This window comes from Martes martes (assembly GCF_963455335.1).
Source record: "Martes martes genome assembly, chromosome: 2".
Lineage (NCBI taxonomy): Eukaryota > Metazoa > Chordata > Mammalia > Carnivora > Mustelidae > Martes > Martes martes.
In genome coordinates, this window is record NC_137889.1 from 49,118,282 (window position 1) to 49,143,546 (window position 25,265).

The 25,265-nt window shown below is 43.8% G+C and overlaps 1 protein-coding gene across 1 annotated transcript in view; it reads left to right on the forward strand.

The window, feature by feature from the left end:
- Positions 1-25,265, forward strand: part of DOCK5 (dedicator of cytokinesis 5) — a 210,628-nt gene that overhangs the window by 166,526 nt on the left and 18,837 nt on the right. The window contains exons 37-44 of the mRNA XM_080797224.1: positions 435-525; positions 9,902-10,021; positions 14,863-14,952; positions 16,893-16,997; positions 19,846-19,987; positions 21,953-22,034; positions 23,451-23,535; positions 23,943-24,029. Of these exons, the coding sequence (XP_080653350.1) occupies positions 435-525; positions 9,902-10,021; positions 14,863-14,952; positions 16,893-16,997; positions 19,846-19,987; positions 21,953-22,034; positions 23,451-23,535; positions 23,943-24,029 (802 nt within the window). The remainder of the gene's footprint in view (positions 1-434; positions 526-9,901; positions 10,022-14,862; positions 14,953-16,892; positions 16,998-19,845; positions 19,988-21,952; positions 22,035-23,450; positions 23,536-23,942; positions 24,030-25,265) is intronic.

A 25,265-nucleotide genomic window follows, 5' to 3' on the forward strand; every position in this document is an offset into this window, starting at 1 on the left:
CCAGGGAAGGATAGAAGACTGGCCAGAGCAGTCAGGAAAGGCTGCATAGGTCAGAGGCATGGATGGACAGGTGCCTTGTGTCAGGGACCATCAGACTGGGATGCTGAAAGCCCTGAGCATGGAACAAACTCAGACTTTAACCAAATGCATTTTCTCGGGGAGAGGTTTCCCAAAGGGGTCTACGACATTAAAAAAAGAAAAAAAATTAAGCACCACTGCAATAAAGGAAGAGTACAAAATAGAGTCGTTGGAGTGGGAAAGATACACAGACAAGAAGCAGCAGAGAAGGGTAGAGGGAGGGGAAGACAGGAGGTGATGGAGTCCTTAGTGTGTGAGAAAGGAGGGAAGGAGAGCTGGGGAAGCAGGCAGCGGTGCGGTTGCGGAATGAGCTGAACCCGAGCCGCAGAGTGCCCCCTTCCTCCCCTTCTGCCCAGGTACTTGTACAAGCTGCGGGATTTGCACCGAGACTCTGAAAACTACACAGAAGCCGCCTACACCCTCCTCCTCCATGCCGAGCTGCTGCAGGTAAGTGGGTCAGGCGTGCCTTTTTCCTCTGTGTGGAAGTCCCCTGTCCAAGCCCTTTGGGGCCACATCCTGCAGCTTCATGACTTTGGGTGGGAAGGAGCCGTATTCAAGGGAGATCCTTCTGTCCAAGAGCACTCGTATGCCTTCTAAACAAGCACTGCTTATTTTCTGCCAGAGTGGGGAAAATGTCAGTTATCATTTGTTTAAAAATCCTTTGGAAGCAGAGTGCAGCTTACGGGCCTCCAGTAACTGACAGTCTCATTGAAGAAACAAAATACACGTTGATTAATGTATGTAAAAAATCATCGTAGAACTGCCAAGAGAGGGCGCCTGGGTGGCTCAGTTGGTTGAGCAACTGCCTTCGGCTCAGGTCATGATCCCAGACTTCCAGGATCGAATCCCGCATCGGGCTCCCAGCTCCTTGGGGAGTCTGCTTCTCCCTCTGACCTTCTCCTCTCTCATGCTCTCTCTCACTCATTCTCCCTCAAATAAATAAATAAAATCTTTGGGGGAAAAAAAAAAAAAGAACTGCCAAGAGATGAGCTGTAAATGAATATAGCAGCACTCCCCTACTTATACTCTCTTACAGAATCAGAGTTCTGTGCCAGGGATATAAATATATCTACGTGTCATAGATCCCAAATCATGATTTCTAGCTCTGACCAGTCCGCTAACTTTGCATTTGTATATGAACTGTTCCTTCCACATCACAGTCTTGGAGTGGCTAATAGCTCACATTTCTCCCGGCAGTAACGGAAGCTGTCATTCCCCACGGTGCTCTCAGATCCTTGCCTACCCTCTTCTTCCCATTTTCCTAAAGGGCTCCTCCCTTGGCTCAGGCAAATACCTGTTGTCTTCTTTTATTCACCCTTCCACATGGAGGCCGAGCTAGAATCACAGACCAGTAGCGATTGTGAACACCTCTTGCAAGGCACATGCTTATCTTTTTTATTTTTTGGCATGGGAACAATTAAGATCTAGTCACCTAGAAAATGTGAAGTTTGTGGTACAGTATTATTGTCTGTAATCACTATGTGTTACATGTCTGGGATTTATTTATGCTCTGGTTGTACTTGCACCCTTCAAATAACATCTCCCCAGTGCCCCTGCCCCCCCCAAGCCCCTGGTAACCACCACTGTGCCCTCTGTTTTCATGTGTTCGGCTTTTTCTAGAGCCCACGTGTAAGAGCTGTCAGGTAGTCTTTGTCTTTCTCTGTCTGGCTTGTTTCGCTTGTAATACTCCAAAGTCCATCCATGTTGCCCAGAATGGCAGGATTTCCTTCATTCTCATGGCTGAATGGCATTCCATTGCATATATATCCCACACCTTCTTTATCCATTGTTGGACGCTTAGGCTGTTTCCATGTCTTGACTGCTGTGAACAATCTGAGTGAACACGGGAGTGCATACATCTTTTAGGGATCCTGATTGTCTCTTCTTTCTATCCACTTTCTTTATCATCTTGCTGTTGTCCAGGTCCATTGTTTCTCCCCTAGAGCATGGTGGTAGCCCCCTATTACATCTCCCTGTCGCCATTCTTGCCCCTAGCAATTAATATTCTGGTATAATTTAATTTTTTTTAATTTTTATTTTTGAATTTTTTAATAAACATATAATGTGTTTTTATCCCCAGGGGTACAGGTCTGTGACTCGCCAGGTTTACACATTTCACAGCACTCATCATAGCACATACCCTCCCCAATGTCCATATCCCCACCACCCTATCCCGTCCCCACTCCCCCCAGGAACCCTCAGTCTGTTTTTTGACATTGAGTCTTTTATGGTTTGTCTCCCTCCCAATCCCATCTACTTTCATTTTTTCCTTTCCTACCCCCCCAAACCCTCCATGTTGCATCTCCACTTCCTCATATCAGGGAGATCGTATGATAGTTGTCTTTCTCCAACTGACTCACTTCGCTAAGCATAATACCCTCTAGTTCCATCCACGTCGTTGCAAATGGCAAGATTTCATTTCTTTTGATGGCTGCATAGTATTTCATTGTGTATATATATCACATCTTCTTTATCCATTCATTGTTGATGGACATCTAGGTTCTTTCCATAGTTTGGCTATTGTGGACATTGCTGCCATAAACATTCGAGTGCACTTGCCCCTTCGGAGCACCACATTTGTATCTTTAGGATATATACCCAGCAGTGCAATCGCTGGGTCATAGGGTAGCTCTATTATCAGTTTTTTGAGGAACCTCCACACTGTTTTCCAGAGTGGCTGCACCAGCTTGCATTCCCACTAGCAATGTAGGAGGGTTCCCCTTTCTCCGCATCCTCGTCAGCATCTGTCATTTCCTGACTTGTTAATTTTAGCCATTCTGACTGGTGTGAGGTGGTATCTCATTGTGGTTTTGATTTGTATTTCCCTGATGCCGAGAGATGTGGAGCACTTTCTCATGTGTCTGTTGGCCATCTGGACGTCTTCCTTGCAGTAATGTCTGTTCATGTCCTCTGCCCATTTCTTGATTGGATTATTTGTTCTTTGGGTGTTGAGTTTGCTAAGCTCTTTATAGATTTTGGATACTAGCCCTCTATCTGATATGTCGTTTGCAAATATCTTCTCCCATTCTGTCAGTTGTCTTTTTGTTTTGTTAACTGTTTCCTTTGCTGTGCAAGAGCTTTTGATCTTGATGAAATCCCAATAGTTCATTTTTTCCCTTGCTTCTGTTGCCTTTGGCGATGTTCCTAGAAGAAGTTGCTGTGGCTGAGGTCAAAGAGGTTGCTGCCTGTGTTCTCCTCAAAGATTTTGATGGATTCCTTTCTCACATTGAGGTCCTTCATACATTTTGAGTCTATTTTCGTGTGTGGTATAAGGAAGTGGTCCAATTTCATTTTTCTGCATGTGGTTGTCCAATTTTCCCAGCATCATTTGTTGAAGAGGCTGTCTTTTTTCCATTGGACATTCTTTCCTGCTTTGTTGAAGATTAGTTGACCATAGAGTTGAGGGTCTATTTCTGGGCTCTCTATTCTGTTCCATTGATCTATGTGTCTGTTTTTGTGCCAGTACCTTACTGTCTTGATGATGACAGCTTTGTAATAGAGCTTGAAGTCTGGAATTGTGATGCCACCAACTTTGGCTTTCTGTTTCAATATTCCTTTGGCTATTCGAGGTATTTTCTGGTTCCATATAAAATTTAAGATTATTGGTTCTATTTCTTTGAAAAAAATGGGTGGGATTTTGGTAGGGATTGCATTAAATGTGTAGATTGCTTTAGGTAGAATAGACATTTTCACAATATTTGTTCTTCCAATCCATGAGCATGGAACATTTTTCCATTTCTTTCATGAGTACTTTATAGTTTTCTGAGTATAGATTCTTTGCCTCTTTGGTTAGGTTTATTCCTAGGTATCTTATGGTTTTGGGTGCAATTGTAAATGGGATTGACTCCTTAATTTCTCTTTCTTCTGTCTTGTTGTTGGTGTAAAGAAATGCAACTGATTTCTGTGCATTGACTTTATATCCTGGCACTACTGAATTCCTGTACAAGTTCTAGCAGTTTTGGAGTGGAGTCTTTTGGGTTTTCCACATATAGTATCATATCATCTGCAAAGAGTGATAGTTTGACTTCTTCTTTGCTGATTTGGATGCCTTTGATTTCTTTTTGTTGTCTGATTGCTGAGGCTAGGACTTCTAGTACTATGTTGAATAGCAGTGGTGATAATGGACATCCCTGCCGTGTTCTTGACCTTAGTGGAAAAGCTTTCAGTTTTTCTCCATTGAGAATGATATTTGCAGTGGGTTTTTCATAGATGGCTTTGATAATATTGAGGTATGTGCCCTCTATCCCTACACTTTGAAGAGTTTTAAACAGGAAGGGATGCTGCACTTTGTCAAACGCTTTTTTAGCATCTCTTGAGAGTATCATATGGTTCTTATTCTTTCTTTTATTAATGTATTGTATCACATTGATGGATTTGTGGATGTTGAACCAACCTTGCAGCCCTGGAATAAATCCCACTTGGTCGTGGTGAATAATCCTTTTAATGTACTGTTGGATCCTATTAGCTAGTATTTTGGTGAGAATTTTCACATCTGTGTTCATCAAGGATATTGTAATTCTCTTTTTTGGTGGGATCCTTGTCTGGTTTTGGGATCAAGGTGATGCTGGCCTCATAAAATGGGTTTGGAAATTTTCCTTCCATTTCTATTTTTTGAAACAGTTTCAGGAGAATAGGAATTAATTCTTCTTTAAATGTTTGGTAGAATTCCCCTGGGAAGCCATCTGGCCCTGGGCTTTTGTTTGTTTGGAGATTTTTGATGACTGTTTCAATCTCCTTACTGGTTATGGGTCTGTTCAGGTTTTCTATTTCTTCCTGGTTCAGTTGTGGTAGTTTATATGTTTCTAGAAATGTATCCATTTCTTCCAGATTGTCAAATTTGTTGGTGTAGAGTTGTTCATAGTATGTTCTTATAATTGTTTGTATTTCTTTGGTGTTGGTTGTCATCTCTCCTCTTTAATTCATGATTTTATTTATTTGGGTCCTTTCTCTTTTCTTTTTGATAAGTCTGGCCAGGGGTTTATCAATCTTAATTCTTTCGAAGAACCAGCTCCTAGTTTCGTTGATTTGTTCTGTTGTTATTTTTAGTTAATATTTCATTGATTTCTTCTCTGATCTTTATGATTTCTCTTCTCCTGCTGGGTTTAGGCTTTCTTTGTTGTTCTTTCTCCAGCTTCTTTAGGTGTAGGGTGAGGTTGTGTACTTGAGACCTTTCTTGTTTCTTGAGAAAGGCTTGTACCACTATATATTTTCCTCTCAGGACTGCCTTTGTTGTGTCCCACAGATTTTGAACCATTGTGTTTTCATTATCGTTTGTTTCCATGAGTTTTTTCAGTTCTTTAATTTCTGGTTGACCCATTCATTTTTTAGAAGGATGCTGTTTAGTCTCCATGTATTTGGGTTCTTTCCAAATTTCCTCTTGTGATTGAGTTCTAGCTTCAGAGCATTGTGGTCTGAAAATATGCAGGGAATGATCCCAATCTTTTGATACTGGTTGAGACCTGATTTATGACCCAGGATGTGGTCTATTCTGGAGAATGTTCCATGTGCACTAGGGAAGAATGTGTTTTCTGTTGCCTTGGGATGGAATGTTCTGAATATATCTGTGATGTCCATCTGGTCCAGTGTGTCATTCAAGGCCTTTATTTCCCTATTGATCTTTTGCTTGGATGATCTGTCCATTTCAGTGAGGGGAGTCCCCGACTGTTATTGTATTATTGTTAATGTGTTTCTTTGATTTTGTTGTTAATTGGTTTATATAATTGGCTGCTCCCATGTTAGGGACATAGATATTTTAAATTGTTAGGTCTTCTTGTTGGACAGACCCTTTGAGTATGATATAGTGTCCTTCCTCATCTCTTGTTATAGTCTTTGGCTTAAAATCTAATTGATCTGATATAAGGATTGCCACCCCAGCTTTCTTCTGATGTCCATTAGCATGGTACATTGTTTTCCACCCCCTCACTTTAAATCTGGAGGTGTCTTTGGGTCTAAAATGAGTTTCTTACAGGCAGCATATTGATGGGTTTTTTTTTTTTAATCCATTCTGATACCCTGTGTCTTTTGATTGGGGGCATTTAGCCCATTAACATTCAGAGTAACTATTGAGAGATAAGAATTTAGTGCCATTGTATTGCCTGTAAGGTGACTGTTACTGTTTATTGTCTCTGTTCCTTTCTGATCTACTACTTTTAGAGTCCCTCTTTGCTTAGAGGACCCCTTTCAATATTTCCTGTAGAGCTGGTTTGGTGTTTGCAAATTCTTTCACTTTTTGTTTGTCCTGGAAGCTTTTTCTCTCTCCTTCTATTTTCAATGATAACCTAGCTGGATATAGTGTTCTTGGCTGCATGTTTTTCTCATTTAGTGCTCTGAATATATCATGCCAGTTCTTTCTGGCCTGCCAAGTCTCTGTGGATAAGTCTGCTGCCAATCTAATGTTTTTACCCTTGTATGTTACAGACTTCTTTTCCCGGACTGCTTTCAGGATTTTCTCTTTGTCGCTAAGACTTGTAAATTTTACTATCAGGTGACAGGGTGTGGACCTATTTTTATTGATTTTGAGGGGCGTTCTTTGCATCTCCTGGATTTTGATGTTTGTTCCCTTTGCCATATTAGGGAAACTCTCTACAATAATTCTCTCCAATATACGTTCTGCTCCCCCTCTCTTTCTTCTTCTTCTGGAATCCCAATTATTCTAATGTTGTGTCGTCTTAATGGTGTCGCTTATCTCTCGAATTCTCTCCTCGTGGTCCAGTATTTGTTTGTTTCTCTTTTGCTCAGCTTCTTTATTCTCTGTCATTTGGTCTTCTATGTCACTAATTCTTTCTTCTGCCTCATTTATCCTAGCAGTAAGAGCTTCCATTTTTTATTGCACCTCATTAACAGCTTTTTTTATTTCAATTTGGTTAGATTTTAGTTCCTTTATTTCTCCAGAAAGGACTTTTATCTCTCTAGATTGGTTTTCTCTAATATCTTCCATGCCTTTTTCAAGCCCGGCTAGAACCTTGAGAATCGTCATTCTGAACTCTAGATCTGTCATATTACCCAATGCCCGTATTGATTAGGTCACTAGCCTTCGGTACTGCTTCTTATTCTTCTTTTTGTGGTGAGTTTTTCCGCCTTGTCATTTTGTCCAGATAAGAATATATAAAGGAGCAAATAAAATGTTAAAAGGGTGGCAAAGACCCCAGGGAAATGTGCTTTAACCAAATCAGAAGAGATCCCAAATCATGGGAGGGAGAAAGGGAATAAACAAGGGAAAAAAAAATAAAAAAAAATAAAATAGGAAAAGAAAACAAATAAGGAAAAAATATTTAAAAAATAAAATATATGTGTATACAAAAAATATAGTTAGATACAATGGAAGATAATATGACTATAATAATGAAGGTTCAAAAAAAGATTATTTTTTTTTTTTTGGTAAGGTATTGTTAAGATAAACTAGTTAAAAAAGAAAAAAAATTAAAAGAGGAAAGGGCAAAAGTTAAAAAAAATTAGCAGAAGAAAAAGAAAAAAATATATGTATGTTAACTGCAAGACTAAATCATGGAGAGAAAGCCATGAATTCCTTGCTTTGCTTTCTCTTCCTCTGGAATTCCGCTGTTCTCCTTGGTAAGTGAAGCTGGTCTTGGCTGGGTTTTTTGTTGATCTTCTGGGGGAGGGGCCTGTTGTAGTGATTCTCCAGTGTCTTTGCCCGAGGCGGAATTGCCCCGCCCTTACCAGGGGCCAGGCTAAGTAATCCGCTAGGGTTTGCTTTCAGGAGCTTTTGTTCCCTGAACACTTTCCGTAGAGTTCGGGAGGATGGGTATGCTAATGGCGGCCTCCTGATCTCCGGCCGGGAGGAGCCGAGAGCTCGGGGTTGAGCTCCTCAGTGCGCCCTCAGAGAAAAGCACCCAATTGCTCCCGTTTCCCTGGCCTCTGGTCACGCCTGGAGAAAAGCACCAGGTCGCTCGCGCTTGGAGAAAAGCGCTCGGTTGCTTCCTTCTCCGTGGCCTCCGGCCGTGCTCCGAGCTCACCCAGCCTGCGACCAATTCAAGGTAACCCCGAGCTGAGAGCTCACTCCTCGGCTTTGTCGCTGTAGCTGGCTTCCCCGCTCTAATACCTGCGAGCTCTGCGACACTCAGACACCCCTGGTCCTTCTGTGATCCCGTGGGACCTGGGGCCACGCTGACCCTGTGTGGGCTTCACCCCAGTTTAGCCTCTGGAGCGATGTCCCTCCGTGGAGCAGACTTTTAAAAGTCCTGATTTTGTGCTCTGTTGCTCCGCTGCTTGCCGGGAGCCAGTCTGTCTTCCTGTCTCTTCGGACTCGCTTCTCTGCCGGTCCTACCTTCCAGGAAGTGGTCGATTTTCTGTTTCTAGAATTGTCGCTCTTCTTATCTTCGATTTCCCGTTGGATTTGTAGGTGTTCGCAATGTTTAGATAAGCTATCTAGCTGATCTCCTGCTACCTGATGTCATCTCAGCCTGCTACTTCTCAGCCATCTTGACTCCACCCCATTTTAATTTTTTTACTATAATAAGGCATGTGCATGGTTCTTAGCTTTGCCATTAAGAACAGGAGGCCTCTGCCTCACCACTTCCCAGGGCAGCCATTCACAATTCATGTTCAGGTTCAGGGCACTAATAAGCTTATTGCATTTGGGATGGTAGGAGGGCTTGCTGACCGTGGAATGATCACAGAGAGACTCTGGTGTGTCAGTGACTGTAGGTCCTTTTGTCTCAGTTAAACTCTACCTTGGCATAAAGTTTGAGGTGTGATGCAGCTTTCCTCCCCAACAGCTAGCTACTGAATTTAGGGGTGCTCTTTATTAAGTATAGTCCGTATTTTCCTCATTGGAATAATCCGTCTTTATCATGTAGTAAATCACTTCTCAAGGCAAGTCTCTTACCAGATTGCATACACTTTTGCATGGTCTGAATGAACTCTCGTCTGTTCATGCACCAGGACCAAACTGTTTTGTGTTTATTTTTCCATGTGGACTTTGGAATCATGAAATTTAAACACTGATATAGGAAGAATTTCCATGTTTATGGAGTAGCATTTTCTTACCCAAAAACACGTTAGGACTTCCATTTGTTCAAGTCTGCTTTCATGCCCTTCAATGATGTATTAACCTTTCTTGTGTAGAAGTCTTGCATATTCCTCGTTATGTTGATTCCTAGGTATCTTTTCTTTTTTAATTTAATTATAGTAAAATACACAGAACTTAACATTTACTGTTTGAACCATTTTAAAGTGGACCGTTCAGTAGCCTTAAGTACATTCACGTTGTTGTGCCTGGATATCTTCTCACTTGGGGTTTATTCTAGTCCTAGTCTTATCTCTTCAACATGGTTATCTGTTCCTGGGAAGCCACCTCTAAATTATTGCTAAATTTGTTAATTTTTATGCCACTACTTAATTCTCACATTATCTGTGATAGTTGTTCAGTTGGCATGCTTTGTGAAGAAATGGATTATGAAGAATACAGTCTTTGCACACGGTCATAGTTTTACCCCTTCCTTCCCATTTTCATACTTCTGATTTTTTTCTTTCATCCCAATGTCTGAGCGGTACCTTCAGTGACCAGCAGGTGTGTTGGGCGGCCCTCCGCCCCCTTCGCTACTGTTCGCAGCAGTGCCTCACGTGGTGGCCCATTTGGCGTTACTTGTTTTGAAACTGACATATGTCTTATTTTGGGGGTGGGGCAATTTTTGTGTTTAATAAATAATCTGAACAATACGGCTGAATCAAAAATATATACAAATATGTCTATGACTTTTATAGGCTGAATATTTGTTACATGGATCTCCTTTGGTTAATCGATTTACTTAACCCACATGTTAAGACATGTTCATCTCTTTTGTTCCTTTTGTTTGTTTTTCAGTGGTCGGATAAGCCCTGTGTACCCCATTTGCTTCAGAGGGACAGTTATTATGTTTATACCCAGCAAGAGCTTAAAGAGAAGCTGTATCAAGAAATCATATCATACTTTGACAAGGGCAAAGTGAGTATTGGGCTGTCTGTTTTTGTATTAGGGAAAGGAAGAAATCGGCAAGAAATCGGCTGCTGTGTTGCAGGGCAGTTCTGATGCTAACTACCCACCGTTAGCCCAGTTCCCTCAGGTTAAGGAAACAGTCCCCAGTCAGACAACCCTCACTTGAGACACCAGCCACAGTTCGGGGGTTTCTGGGCTACCCCATGGATCAGCAACTGACAGTAAATTGGGGGAGGGTGTCCTGTGAACCCCTCAGATTTGATAATATGCTGGAACAGCTAACAAAGCTTGGTAAAGTGCTATGCTTACAATTACAGTTTTGTCTTAAAGGACGCAAATCAGGACCAGCCAATTGAAGAAAAACGTAGGGCAAGGTCTAGGAGCATTCCATATGCAGAACTCCTGTGTCCTCTCCTGTGAGTGGATTCGGGGCACATCGGCCTCCTAGCAAATAGACGTTGAGAATTTCACCTGGGCCTCTGTGCATAGTTCTTGTTGGGGTTTCATTTGAAGCCTTCGTTGGTTAAACCTTTGGCCGTGTGAGTGAACTCTGTCTCCAGTAGCCCTCTCCTCCCTGGAGGTCTGGCTGATTCCATGTAGATCAGGGCCCTGATCTTCTGATCCCGTGGGCTGCAGTTTGGCAAGGCCAGCCCCGTTCTGAGACCATCTAGAGGCCCACCATGAGTTCCTCACTAGTATAAATTCAGGTGTGGTCTGAGGGGGCCACCAGAAACAACAAAGACACTCCCGTCACTGGAGAAATTCCAGGGACTTAGAAGCTCCCTCACAGAGACTCAGGATAAAGACCACACAAATCCTTTATTTTAAAACAATGACTCATGACTTACTCTTTATTATTCCCATGTGTTTCTTTGAATTTTGTTATTTTTAGTGGGAGAGCAAATGAATAGATAAATTAGGCTAACAAAGTCAATAAAGATCAGTTATGGAGAAAATAATGGGCAGCCCAGAGCCCCACTCTCCATAACCATAATTTTACCTTTTGAATACTGCTGAGTGCCAGGAGCTAGCACCATGATTTTCAGTGCATTCTCTAGAGATTGTCGGCCAGCCCCTGGGTGCACACCCCACACCCAGGCCACGACTTGCCTAACACCATAGGTAACAAGGGGCCTAATTAATTGCCGCAGGGGCTCTGAAAAAAGATAAACATGTGAACTAGGCAGGAAGTTGTGGAGTCGCTGGTCAGCTGGTCAGCATGGCCAACTGAAAGACTTTTAAAATAGGAAAAAAATACGGAAGGTGTCAGGGGAGGAAGAAAAAAAACATGCACTATCCAAACAAAACAGATCCTAGATTTGACTCTTTTCAAAGGTCTGGAGAGTTCTTATGGACTGCCCCTTCCAGCCACTATTCCTAATTTAGCAGTGAACCTGTTTGTTAAATAAGTAAATAAGCCAAAACAACCTTTGGAATGGGAAAGGATGTTTGCAAATGACATAGCCAGTGCAGGGTTAGTATCCAAAATCTGTAAAGAACTTATGAAGCTCAACACCCAGAAAACAAATAATCTCATTAAGAAATGAGCAGAAGAAATGAATAGACGTTTTTCCAAAGAAGACATCCAGATGGCTAACAGGCACATGAAAAGATGCTCAACGTCATTCATCATCAGGAAAATGCAAATCAAAACCACAGTGAGGTATCACCTCACACCTGTCAGAATGGCTAGGATTAACAACATAGGAAACAACAGATGTTGGAGAGGATGCAGAGAAAGGGGAACCCTTGTGCCCTGTTGGTGGGAATGCAAACTGGTGTAACCACTCTGGAGAACAGTATGGAGGTTCCTCAAAAAGTTAAAAATAGAACTGCACTATGACCCAGCGATTTCCTACTAGGTATTTACCCAAAGAATACAAAAGTACTGATTTGAAGGGACACATGCACCCCAATGTTTACAGCAGCATTATCAATAGCCCAAATGTCCAATCACCAATGAATGAATAAAGAAGATATGGGGTGTGTGTATACACACACGCACGCACGCATACAATGGAATATTACTTGGCCATCAAAAAGAATGAAATCTTGCCATTTGCAATGACATGGGTGGAGCTAGAGAGTATAATGCCAAGTGAAATAAGTCAGAGAAAGACAAATACTATATACTTTCACTCATATGTGGAATTTAAGAAAATAGAGGAACATGGGAGAAGATAAAAAGAAAGAGACAAATCATGAAACAGACTCTTAACTATAGAGAACAAACTGAGGGTTACTGGAGGGGTGATGGGTGGAGGGATGGGCTAGATGGTGATGGGCGTTATGGAGAGCACTTGTTCTGATGAGCACTGGGTGTTTTATGTTAGTAACAAATCACTGAATTCTACTCCTGAAACTAATACTATGCTATATGTTAACTAATTGGAATTTTTAAAAAAATGAAACAGAAAAATTAATTTAAGAAAAATCAGGCAGTGAGGCGCCTGGGTGGCTCAGTGGGTTAAGCCTCTACCTTCAGCTCAGGTCATGTTCTCAGGGTCCTGGGATCAAGCCCCACATCCAGCTCTCTGCTCAGCAGGGAGTCTGCTTCCTCCTCTCTCTCTGCCTGCCTCTCAACCTACTTGTGGTCTCTCTCTCTCTCTCTCTGTCAAATAAATAAAAATCTTTTAAAAAGAAAAGAAATATATATATATATATGTATATATATTAAATAAATAAATAAAATCAGGAAGATACTTATCATGATAAAGTAGCTACCATCTATTTAGTGCTAGTTACTGTTTTGAGTGATTTCCAGGCTTTTTTTCTAATTTAATTCTCCCTAAAACCCTATTGGGTAGGTATTATATCTTTTTTACAGATAAAAACTTGAGGCCCAGAGACCAAGTATATTTGCTCAAAGTCTTTGGTCTCTGTCCCAAAGAGCATTTTTTTCCCACATGGATTGTATCTACTGATACAAGTATCCTTAGAAATTAAAACAGAAAATCTTTTTTTTTTTTTAAGATTTTATTTATTTATTTGACAGAAAGAGATCACAAGTAGGCAGAGAGGCAGGCAGAGAGAGAGGGACGCAGGCTCCCCCCGAGCAGAGAGCCCGATGTGGGACTCGATTCTAGGGCCCTGAGATCATGACCTGAGCCGAAGGCAGTGGCTTAACCCGCTGAGCCACCCAGGCACCCCTAAAACAGAAAATCTTAAAATATTGGGATGCCTGGGTGGCTCAGTGCGTTGAGCCGCTGCCTTCGGCGTAGGTCGTGATTCCGGGGTCCTGGGATTGGGTCCCGCTTCGGGGAGCCTGCTTCTCTCACTGCCTCTGCCTGTCTCTCTGCCTGCTTGTGTGTACACTCTCTCTCTCTCTCTCTCTGGCAAATAAATAAAATCTTTAAAAAAAAATTTATTGTTCTCTGAAGGAACTTTTTACTATAAATATAAATCATATTTATTGAAAATTACTATATTTTCCAAAAAATTAGTGATATGAGTGGCATTGTTTGACATGTTTGATAATCTTTCCAGCATCTGGCTTGGTAGGAAACAGCAGAATCCGCATATCTGCTTTCTGCATTCTGTCTCCTGTGGTATTACCCATTCAGTAGTGGTGGGAAACCCCACTGCATGAGAGAATGAGGACTGAGAAGGGCAAATAGTATTATTATTACTAAGAATGTAATTGTGACCATAGGGACTCTGTGAGAGGATTTTGGGGACTCCCAGAGACCAGGGACCACACACTTTGAGAAACTCTGTGCCAGGCTGTCTCCCTGTTTCTGACATAACTTAGTATTTGGTGAAATGAGGAGAGAGCTTGACTTCTTGGATACTGTTGACGGGCTTCCTGCTCCAGGCCCAGCTGATCTGAAACGGTTTCCATATGGCACATTTCAGAGCCTTTTCCAGGGATCCCAGCCCTGAAATTTCAGAGGGGGTAAATTTGGCAAATGATGATTTTAAAAGATTTAATTTTTAAACCTTTTTTACAACTGTACGTGAACTGCGCCTATATTCCTTCAGCAGCCAGAAACAGTGGAGCACAGTACCTGTTAATAAGAATCAAGTAGGAAATTATCAGATGCTGTGTTATTACGAGTGTCCACCTAAGAGACATTTTATGAAATATCAAAAGGAACAGAGGGTTCAGTGTGGAATGCTAGCCTCAAATACCATATATCTCCAGTAAGCTGTGTCTTACACGGTCATTAGTGAACTTACAGTGTTCATCAATACAAGAAACGTCAGTGTTTCTTAGGGTATCAAGTGCCCTAACAAAAAGGCATTTTTCTTAAAACTCTTTGACTAAGTAGATGGTTTGGTTGGAGATAGGAAATCAGTGCTCGAAACCGGAGAAACAGTTTCCCAAATTCCACACAACAGCATGGTTAGCCTTTCTCCCAAACTACCTAATTCAAAGCGTGTACACACACACACACACACACACACACACACACACACACACACACACACAAACGCACACACACTCCAGAACCAGAACTAAGGCCCACACTAATTTCCTTTCCCCTCCAACGAGATTCACAAGCTCTCAAAACCCAGACTTTGGAACGGGTTCCTCTCAGCTCTCAATGGTCTTAGTGCTTTGCCCTTTCAGTGCAGTATCGCTTTCTTTGGAACACATGGTGTTCTTCATGTTCTTACAAACAGAATTCTAGAACATGCCCCCTGGCAAAGCAGCCAAGATAGAGTAGCATTATCGTGTTAGAAGAAAAGGTTTAGTTGGTCCAAGAGGTGAAGCGTGGTGGGAATACTTGCAGAAACTCAACCCACCTGACTCCTTAGTCATTGTCAGCCACTCTCCCATGGCTTTCGCAGACAGATCAGTGACTGCTTTGTTCTCCGCTTGTAACCCTACTTTTGTTTTTTCCAAGATGTGGGAGAAGGCCATCAAACTGAGCAAAGAGCTGGCTGAGACCTATGAGAGCAAAGTATTTGACTACGAGGGCCTTGGCAACCTGCTGGTGAGTCTGGGTCAGCATAGGGCAAGGGTCTGACAGGGGTGCCAAATTTGTGTTCGTGAAAATGTTTTTCTATGTTTGAGATAGTCAAGATAAACCATGTTCTTTACAGTGGGAAAGCAAACCTTGCTTGAAAGAAAAATGAAAAAAAGATGAGGTCCTAAAGGTGTTATCATTATTCCTCTAAATTATCTCTGATAAAGGGCCCAGGATCCTTGCCTCCAGACCTCTCTCTCTTCCCTGTGCATTCTGCTTCCCTAGAGTGGAGACCCTCCATATTCCTGACCAATCTCCTCCTCACCCTCTTGGTTACTCTGCCTTCTGTGAACACTGTCCATAGTTCAGATATCTTCTGACATCTTCTGTTCATCAGAATCACTCGTTCTGTGGTCCCCATCCTCAGGGTCCTGCCAAATGAATGAACTGCCAATCTTGGAGCCTTCTTTTTATTTTTTGTTTGTGTGTGTGTGTGTGTGTGCGTGTGTGTGTTTTGTTATGCACATCTTGATATGTTGTTAAATGCTTCTGCTGGATCTTGAGTCTCAAATTTTGCCTCCCTCCTTCTCCCAAAATGTCGCTGGGGTGCTTACACACATTACAGTTCCATGAACTTCTGTGCTGTGCCCGGCCACTGGCACAGACCAGCTATTTAAAAACAAAACAGCAAAGCAAAAATAACACTCTGAATGTCCAGTGGTAGGCCAACACACATTACATTTGATAATTTTTAGTAGTGGAATCACAAAAGGTCAAGTCACCCGTTGTTATGTAATAATACAGTTGACCTTTGCACAATGCAAGGAGGGGAGCTTAGGGGAGCCAGCCCCCAACACAGTTGAAAATCTGCATATAACTTTTGACCCCCCAAAACTTAACTACTAATAGCCTATTGTTGACTATTGCTGACTAGAAGCCTTACTGATAACATAAACAGTTGATCAACACATATTTTGTATATGTATTATATACTCTTCTTATAATAAAGTAAGCTGGAGAAAAATGTTAAGAAATTGAAAGGAAGAGAATTCCCATACTATACTGTATTTACCAAAAATATCTGCATGTAAGTGGATTCATCCATTTTAAACACATGTTGTTCAAGGGTCAAGTGTAGCTTCTTTGAGGGGATAGTTGTCAAGATCACTTTGAAAACAGCTTGCCGGTGTGTTGTACCAGCTCCTGCTATCATCACACACAGAAAATCGCTTCTTAATTTCCTTAACTAAATGGAGTGGTTAGTGGTACGCCACGTTAACCCTGCTAAGAAAACGTGCTAGAAACCTTCACCTAAAGTAAGTAAATACTGAAGTAAGTAAATGGTCAGGGGACCATTGGGAGAGTGGCCTAGGGATGTGCCCCGAAGGTCTGGCTACCTATTTTGCTCTCTTTAAGGCTTACTCTCAGCCCTGGCCAGGAAACCTGTTCCCAAGGGAAGGATTAATGATAGCGCTGAGACCAGACACTGAAAAACAGAACGTCACCACCACCTTCTGGGCACTCGTAGCTGAACCAAGGACTTTAATCGAAACCACCTGTGTGAACCCGAAAGTTCTTTATCTTCTTTTCTCCTGTGTCTCTGTTTAAGTGCAGCCACCCTCTGCGCATCTCAGAAGAGGCTTTTTAACCTTTCAGGGGTTCTGAACCCTCTTCAGAAAACTGGTGAGAGCTAAACACTGCCTCCCTTTACAGAGGAACGCACACTGCGTGTGTCTTCCCGCAGGCAACTCTGGAGATGGCCAGACCGTCCAAGGCTCATTCACAGACCCAGGTCCAAACCCTTCCATCCAAGAAAGGGATAGCTTCTTGGCCCACAGGATATTTTCCAAAGACTGTTCATTTGCCTTTTGGCTCATGGGAAACAACAAAGCAAATAGTCTGATCTTCCCCACCCCTCAATGGTGCCCTTGTAACTTCCCTGTGGAATGTCTTGTTTTGTTTTCCAGAAAAAAAGAGCCTCGTTTTATGAGAACATCATTAAAGCAATGAGGCCTCAGCCTGAATACTTTGCCGTTGGATACTACGGACAGGGCTTTCCTTCTTTCCTCCGGGTAAGAAACCTCAGGGTGGTCCTCCAAGCCATTAAGCCGTGCAGTCTGAAGGAGGGACAGTCTTCATCTCTTTTCCAGATGGGCCTCATGTGTTAGCAGCTGGAGGCCCGTGTCCTCACTGTGGGAGGCCGGGGAGGGGAGCCACTTCCTGCGTGGCCGGCCTCTTCACCCCACACCCCAGCCTCGGGCATTCTGGCAACTCCTTTGTAAAATGGCTTTTCCCAGGTGGAATGAAAAAGGGAAAGAGAACCGTGGCCTCCATGGGTCTGCTGCTGTGGGTCAGGCTGGGGAGAGGTGTGGATTGATGTATTTAGTTGCTTGTTTTATTTCCAGCCTGAGCCGGTTGGAAAGCAAATATCCCAAGGAAAAGACTGCAAAAGTTTCACAAAAATAAAAACAGGTGTTGTAATAGTGAGAAGGACCATGTTATTTTTCCTTCTCAAAATTTTCTATAACGTGATACCGATTTTAAGATCTAGAAAACAAATAAAATCTGTTTTTTTTTCCCCCCACACAAAAAAGGAAGTCTCTGTAGAGCTGGCTGGTTTGAGCAAAGGTTAGACTTTCAAGTTGAAAAGGGGGGGTCTCCATCATCAGCTGGGTTTTTGTTTTGTTTTGTTTTGTTGGGTTGTTTTTTTTTTTTTTTTTTTTTGACTAGGATTTTGACCGAATTATGTAACCTCCGAGTTGTCTGATGTGTGAGTTAGAGAAATACCGCCCACGTCCCAGGGCTGCTTCGGAATTAAATAAATAGCATGGAGGAGCACTTTGTAAACTGTAAAGTGGTGTGTGGATGTTAGGTATTGTCACTGTGTGCTGGAAAATATAAAAGCCTCTGCATGGTGTAACCTCCGTGCCCTTCTGTGTTATGGGCCATTTCCCCAGACTCAGAATATCCAGACTCGTGTGGTCCTCTTCCCTCCCTGCCCCAGCCAGGCCTCCCTCCCTCCCCGTTTCTGTCAGTGGCACCGCTGCTCCTCCTGCTCTGGGCCAGCAAGCTCAGAATCCTTGGTGATTCTCCCCCATCTTCTTTGCCCTCCACCTGACCCTCTGGGTCAGACACCAGAAGCTTCTCCTCCTCCCGTTCAATCCTGCCTGGGATTCCTACGGTTGGACACACACCCCACTTTGCGCTGAGGTTGTCTACACTCGTGGTTCTGTCATGTCACTCCCTCCTTCCAGAACCTCCAGTGGATTCCCCGGGCTTTGGGAACTGGTGCCTGCCTTTCAGTGTTCGGGCTCATCCTAGCTTATCTTCTTCGACTTGAGTTCCGTACTTTCTGCCCTGTGGTCCTGTCCTTCCGTTCACTCTTCCTGCTGGTTGTCCTCCGCGTCTCTTTTCCTCTCCTTACCGTGTCCATTCATCTGGGCGCAGTCAATGCCACGATTTCCTGGAAGCCCCTTTCAGTCTGCGCTAGTCTGTGCAGACCTTGTGCTTGTCTGCTTCCGTTCCCGTTGGTCCACATCCTACGATTAGTGCTGCCCTACCCTCTGCTTCCTTACCGGCCACAGCTTTGCCCGAATGATGGAAATGCATAAAGATACTCATCTTTCCCAGCTTGGAAAAATCTCATCATCTATTCCAGAAGACCTGGCAGTTTTTCTTGCCATCGGTGTTTATCCTAGAAGGTCTGTTGCCTTCCTGTTACTTACATAAACTATCATACTTTCTTGTTTTCTGTTTCTGCGCACCAGAAGGTGAGTTTTGTGAGAGCAGTTTCATCGTTATATCCCTAGTGTCTTAGCATTATCTCCTGTTTGTCCAATACATATTTGCTAGAGGAATGGACAGGTGATTTAAAAAAAAAAATTTCCAGGACAACATGGGCCCAAGGTTTTGTTAAAAAGTGGATCCTGGGGACGCCTGGGTGGCTCAGTTGGTTAAGCGGCTGCCTTCGGCTCAGGTCATGATCCCAGCGTCCTGGGATCGAGTCCCACATCGGGCTCCTTGCTCGGCAGGGAGCCTGCTTCTCCCTCTGCCTCTGCCTGCCTCTCTGTCTGCCTGTGCTCACTCTCTCTGACAAATAAATAAATAAAAAATCTTTAAAAAAAAAAAAAAGTGGATCCTGTATGGGCTGCCAATGCTGAGTACTCATCTGAGCAATCATCAGATGAGCAGGAACCTTTGAAACATGGCTACGTTTGAATTTGCATGGGCAGCGGTACTATGAGTCAAATTACTCCCATGCCTGGAGCCTAGGAAATTTCTTTCTTAAAAATCCAATTTCATTAATTTTATTAAACAGAAAAAGAATGTAGATTAGAAGGGAGAGAATAGGATTCGGAGCAGTTGTGTTCTGTGAGCCTTTGACATTGCTGTCCACAGTGATTTTCAGGATTGCCGAGGAACTGCTCTAAATTACTCCTGTTCCCTGTTAATGGAGAGTTGTTGTGTGGAGTCTCTTCCTAACTTTGCTGTTCTCCAAGTCAGCCGTAGTCCAAGTGCCAGTCCACAACCAGATCATCATAAGACGAGGGCTTGTCTAGCTACAAAAAAAATCAACTAAATTCAGCGTTGTGCCTGGTGACGTCGTGGGTCTACATTAGGGCACAAGCTCATCTCCCTGTGGGTTGGTGCAGACCATTTACAGACCAGTGGTTCTCATGGGGCCACGCTCTGAGAAGCACTGCGGTGGCAGCCTCATGCCAATGACTTATCTCCCCCAAGAAACCATGAGCTCTTGCCCAGTACAATGGTTGCTGCTGGGCGCATAGTAGGTGTTCAGTGAGAATTTCTAGCAGAATGCCCTTTGGCCAGGGAGGGCTGTAGCTTCCTCAGCACCAGGATCCCCAGTTGCCCCTTCACTCTTCATGTGTAATCAGTCCCCTTGCTGTCTTGGACCTACAGAACAAGATCTTCATCTACCGGGGGAAGGAGTACGAGAGGCGAGAAGACTTCAGCCTGAGGTTGCTGACCCAGTTCCCCAATGCCGAGAAGATGACCAGCACCACGCCCCCGGGAGAGGACATCAAGTCATCCCCAAAGCAGTGTATCCTCATCTCGGAGAGACAATGGCCCGGCCCAGCCACAGAAGCTGAGGGTTCAGTCTAGTCTCTGCACGCGGATATGCCCTGCCCTCTGACCACTCTCGTAACCTTCTGACTCAGTTTCCCATTCTGTGGGACCCTCATGTCCTTAGCTTATGGTTATGAAGTAAAGGAGAGAGATAATAAGCAAATCTTGAATATGAAAGGATGTTTTATAGCCATATGGGGAGCTTGGGAAGGACTATTCAGAATTCTGGATTCTGGAGAAAGATGTATAGCTTTTTTTTTGTAACATTCAGTGACTTACTGAATAACATTGAATGACTTACTGAAAAATTAATTACATGCTTTCTTAGAAAAAAAGAACAAACACTAAGAGCTCTATAACAAAATTATCTTTAAAACTTTTTCATGTGTTTTGTGCTAAAATAAAGATACTCCAACACTGAACACTTTCAAAGAGATGTAGATAAGGCAGAGCTGGTGTGACAGGGTAGATAAGAGAGCAGGCTCTGGAGCCAAGGTGCCTGGGTTCGAGTCTCAGCTCTGTCACTTACTTTGTCCCTTTGAGCAAGTTCCTTAATTTCTCTGTACCTCAGTTTTCCCAACTATAAAAGGATCATCCTTTCTCACAGAGTTCTTGTAACGATTGAGTAAACATTTGTCAAATATTAGGAACAGTGCCTGGTACATAATAAAAATTCAATATATATTGGCCATTATTATACATATAGGTTGGTAAGTAACTATAGAAAGATTGACAATAATAACAACAGACCTGTAGACAGGCACACCTTTAAGAGAAGAGCAGCCTGTTAATACATAGCAGATGCTTGGGAAGGAATGGTCTTCCAGGATAAATCCTTGTTTGGGTTATGTGGGTTCAGAAGACAATGGAGGTGGCTTCGTGGTGCGGGAATGACGAGGTCTTCAAGAACTAGATTTAGGATTTCCTGTCGCTGGGCCCTCAGTCCTTTCTGCCTGCCCTCTTGGCCTTTCCCAAACAGCTTCCCTCCTCCAGGCCCTTGGTTTCTCATCCATGAGATGTGAGTCTTTTTTCCCCAAATACCCAGTGGCGCTTCTGGGAGGCTCAAAGTCGAAAGGAGGTCATTTCTGTGAAAGTGCTCTGTCAGCTAGACCAGGTAACGCACAGCCCGGTGGTCCTCAGATTTTGTTATACGTGAGACTCACCACGGAGAGACTCTCATTCAGCCGTTGGGAGTTCTTACCGTGTGTCCTGTGAGCATCCATGTGGTTCTGGTGCCCAGGGCCGCACACCACCCTGAGATGCTGGCAGTCGCTGTTTTGTCCCCACCGAGGGCCTTCACCTTAACTTTAAATGCTCTAGATTTTGAAACAGTATATCTGCACTGGCAAGGACAAAAAAAAGTCATTATTAAAATTATTGAGACAGTTCTTCCCTTGAGCTGGATTAGAAGCCTGACTTCACCATGGACGGTTGTGTGCTCTGGGTTTTCTCAGAACCTCAGAGTCTTCCTCTGTAGAAGGAGAGTCATAACGTCCGCCTGTTGGTTGTTGTGTTTATTACTGGTGGGAATATGTTAAGAACCTCGTTCTGTGCCCAGCTGTGGCCCTCTATGGACAAGTGATGGCCACAGAGACCAGACGTTCCTACTGCACGGGCCCCGCAGTCGAGCTGTTTCACAGGCGTCCTTGTCCAAAAGAAATGACTTAAAATTGTTTCGAATCCCTCTTCCCCTGATAGTTTCCTTGTGGCAGGGTTGCTTGCCAGGGGTCTGACCAAAAAATGTCCTAGGATTATAACTTAATCAGGCATTTTCATAATACATTAGGGAATGCAGGGAATGCAGTGCAGTGCTGGCATTCGGGGAAAAGGAGTGATTCAGGCAGGTATCATTTCCATCCTCAAAGCAGGAGGAACGGGTGGTGCTTTCTGCCTAGGACACCTTCATGGCCCGGCCCCTTGTCCTTAACGAGTTTCTCAGACATGCAGTGTTTTACTGTGAAGCCAGTGATGAGCCTGCCACCCAGCTACAAGGACAAACCAGTTCCGGAGCAGATCTTAAAGTAAGTGGGGTTTGGGTTGTGGTTTTTTTTGCTGCTTTTAAAAAACATTTTCTTGGGGTGCCTGGGTGGCTTAGCGGGTTAAGCCGCTGCCTTCAGCTCAGGTCGTGATCCCGGGGTCCTGGGATCAAGTCCCACATGGGGCTCCTTGCCCAGCAGGGAGCCTGCTTCTCTCTCTGCCTCTCCCTGCCACTCTGCCCGCTTGTACGCGCTCCCTCGCGCACGCTCTCTCTCTCTGACAAATAAATAAAAATCTTTAAAAAACATTTTCTCTCTAACATACTTTATCTAGAAGTATATCAGAACCCAAGCTTTGGGGCTCTTGGGTGGCTCAGTCAGTGAAGCATCCAACTCTAGATTTCAGCTCAGATCATGATCTCAGGGTCATGAGATTGAGCCCCACTAGCAGAATTCACCTGATTCCCCTCCCCCACCCCCCAGCTCATGTCCACACTCTAAATGAATAAATGAATGAATGCATGAATGAATGAATAAAATCTTTAAAACCAAAGCCTTAAACTCATGTGGAAGACCTTCTGTTGTTTCAGCCCCTTGGGGTTGCTGTAGCAGGACCCCGCAGAGTAGTTGGTTTATAAACAACACATTTATTTCTCACAGTTCTGGAGGCCAGGGAAGTCCAAGGTCAGGCGGCAGCAGATCTGGTGTCTGGTGAGGCCTGGCTCCTCATTCACAGACACTTCTCACTGTGTCCTCACATACACAAAGGGTGACAGAGCTCTCGGGGCTATCTTTTATAAAGGTACTCATCCCATTCATGAGGGCCCCACCCTTGTGACCTCTGCACCTGCCACAGACACTGCTTCCTGATCCCATCACACTGGGGGACAGGATTTCCACATTGGCATTCAGACCACAGTAGCCCTTTATTGTATTTTCAGTATAAAATAAGAGCTTGGTGACTCAAAAGGGATTTGGGAGCCTTGCGGGTCTTTTTTAGGCAGACCGAGGGAAATCAGGAATTTCATTGTGAGACTTCAGCGCTCCTAGATCTTCCTTCTGCTCAGAAGCACTCACTGAGGAGTGGCTGACTTCACCTTGCCTGGTGGGGTGGGGTCCCCAGTGATCGAAGGCCTCATTTCTTTTTTCCTGAGAAGCTAAAATGCTAGTAGGATTGCTACAATTGTGATTAAAAAAACACAAATGAAATCACAAACATGGATTTAAACACATAGACCTTTTTAGGTGGTGAGCTGTGGAATGGATTTATAAATAAGAAAGATCAGCAATAAAATAAAATCGTGCACCTCCTCCAGCGTTCTCTGTGGAGACAGTTTGGAGGTCGCTTAGTGGCTAAGACTCAGGCCGCGTAAGAGGCGGCCCAGGGTTTTATTGAAATCTGACCGAGGACTGCCCATTCTAAGAGACCAGCTACAGCACGGTGGCCATGTCTTTCTCCAGCTACTACAGAGCCAATGAAGTGCAGCAGTTCAGATATTCCAGGCCATTCCGGAAAGGAGAGAAGGATCCAGACAATGAATTTGCTGTGAGTCCACGCCCTCTGCCCTCTAAAACAAGGTAAAGTAGGCTTTCCAACTAACCAGTGCAGGTCACAGAAACGATGGCAGCCGTGGGAACACAGGACAGAGGTGCTGCGCACTTCCCACCTGGAGAGCAGCCGGTCTCAGTGGAGAACTTGAGACTGGAGCCCCTCCCCCCAAGGCTGGGCTCTGCTTTTACACTCCAGGGTTGCTGCTGGGCTTCACGTGTCCCCTCTAGAGCGTGAGAGGGCCCAAGCAGATGATCCCTTGCAGTTTTAAACCTCCAGCATCCTCAAAATAATGGCCCATTTACCAAGGAAGCATTTGGAAATAGAATCTCCCTGACCTCAACCAGGGAGCATTGCCGTGTTGCCTGGAAACTGACATTTCCGATTTCCTTTCCTTCCACCAGACCATGTGGATCGAAAGGACCACGTATACAACTGCGTACACATTTCCTGGGATTCTCAAGTGGTTTGAAGTCAAACAAATTTCAACGGTGAGTCATTGGAAATGGGAACTCAGAAAATTCTTTGTGTCTCCAGATATAATAAGAGCCTTTGTTAAGCCCTCCTCCCGTTCTCACTAGCTTGGCCAGCCTCCTCTGGCCAAATTTTGTTTTCCAAAAGAGAAATAAAAGCCATGCTTGTCTAATAGAACTCCTTTGTGTAACTGATGTTACAACACCAACCCTAAAGGTTACTCACAGTCAATGACTCTTTTATGAGCAAATGAATCTCGTCTCCTCATGATCCTGCCAGTGCACCAAACCATTTTCGGAATGTCTCCTTTGAGTGTACTGTCAGTCACATTCTCTCCCAGAATGTTTCCTCTTCTTTCATTCGTGGCTAATCACATCAACGGTCATCCCAGACATTTTCTTCTCCGTCCTTCCCCAAAGCTGCCCTTTTTACCTTTTTAATATTTATTAAATCTGTTTTTTTTATTTCCAGATCTCCTATTACTGTACCCCATTTTAGTACCTCATTCATCTCTGGTGGATGCCGTGGAAAAAGCCCCCTCTTTGGCCTCCTGCCTTGGCCTTCACAGGCCTGTTTTCCTCACAGTTCCACAGAGAGTTTCACAGTGGAAAACTGACCATCTTCTTCTCATGCTTAGAACGTTGCCGTGGCTCCCCAGTACCCAGAGCATAAAGCCCCTGTTCCTTAGCAGGTTCATACAAAATCCTTGTGACTCAGCTCTGCCACCGCATTTTCCTATGGAATCTTCTGGAACTAAACTCATTCCATGTTATTTCAACCCTCCATGACCTGGGGCATTTTCTTTGCCCGACATGCTACTTTTCAACCTAACTACCTCCCATCGAAATTCATCTTAGGCGCCAGCTTCACTTGGAAGCCACGTCTGAAGCTCCCAAGGAGGGTTAGATGCCCTTTCCCTGTGCCTCGCCGCAACCTGGGCTTATTTCTAACAAGTTGCTCCCGTGCTTATGTGTCTTGAGACCCCACTATAAAACCGTAGGCTCCTCCCAACCACAAATTATATCCTAGTCACTTTTGTGACTGTGGAGCATAGCACAGTACTTGGCAGGTAACACACTTTCAAGAAGTAGGTCTTGAACAGATCTGAACTGAAATCTGATGTGTTCCATACCACTAGTAATAAGTTGTTACTTTTCAAGTATGAGTATGATTTTCTTGGACAGAGACTTTGGCATCAAGGCTGCAGTAGGCGGTCATGCTAGCTGGCAATGGGTAAAACGAGGAAGGCGATT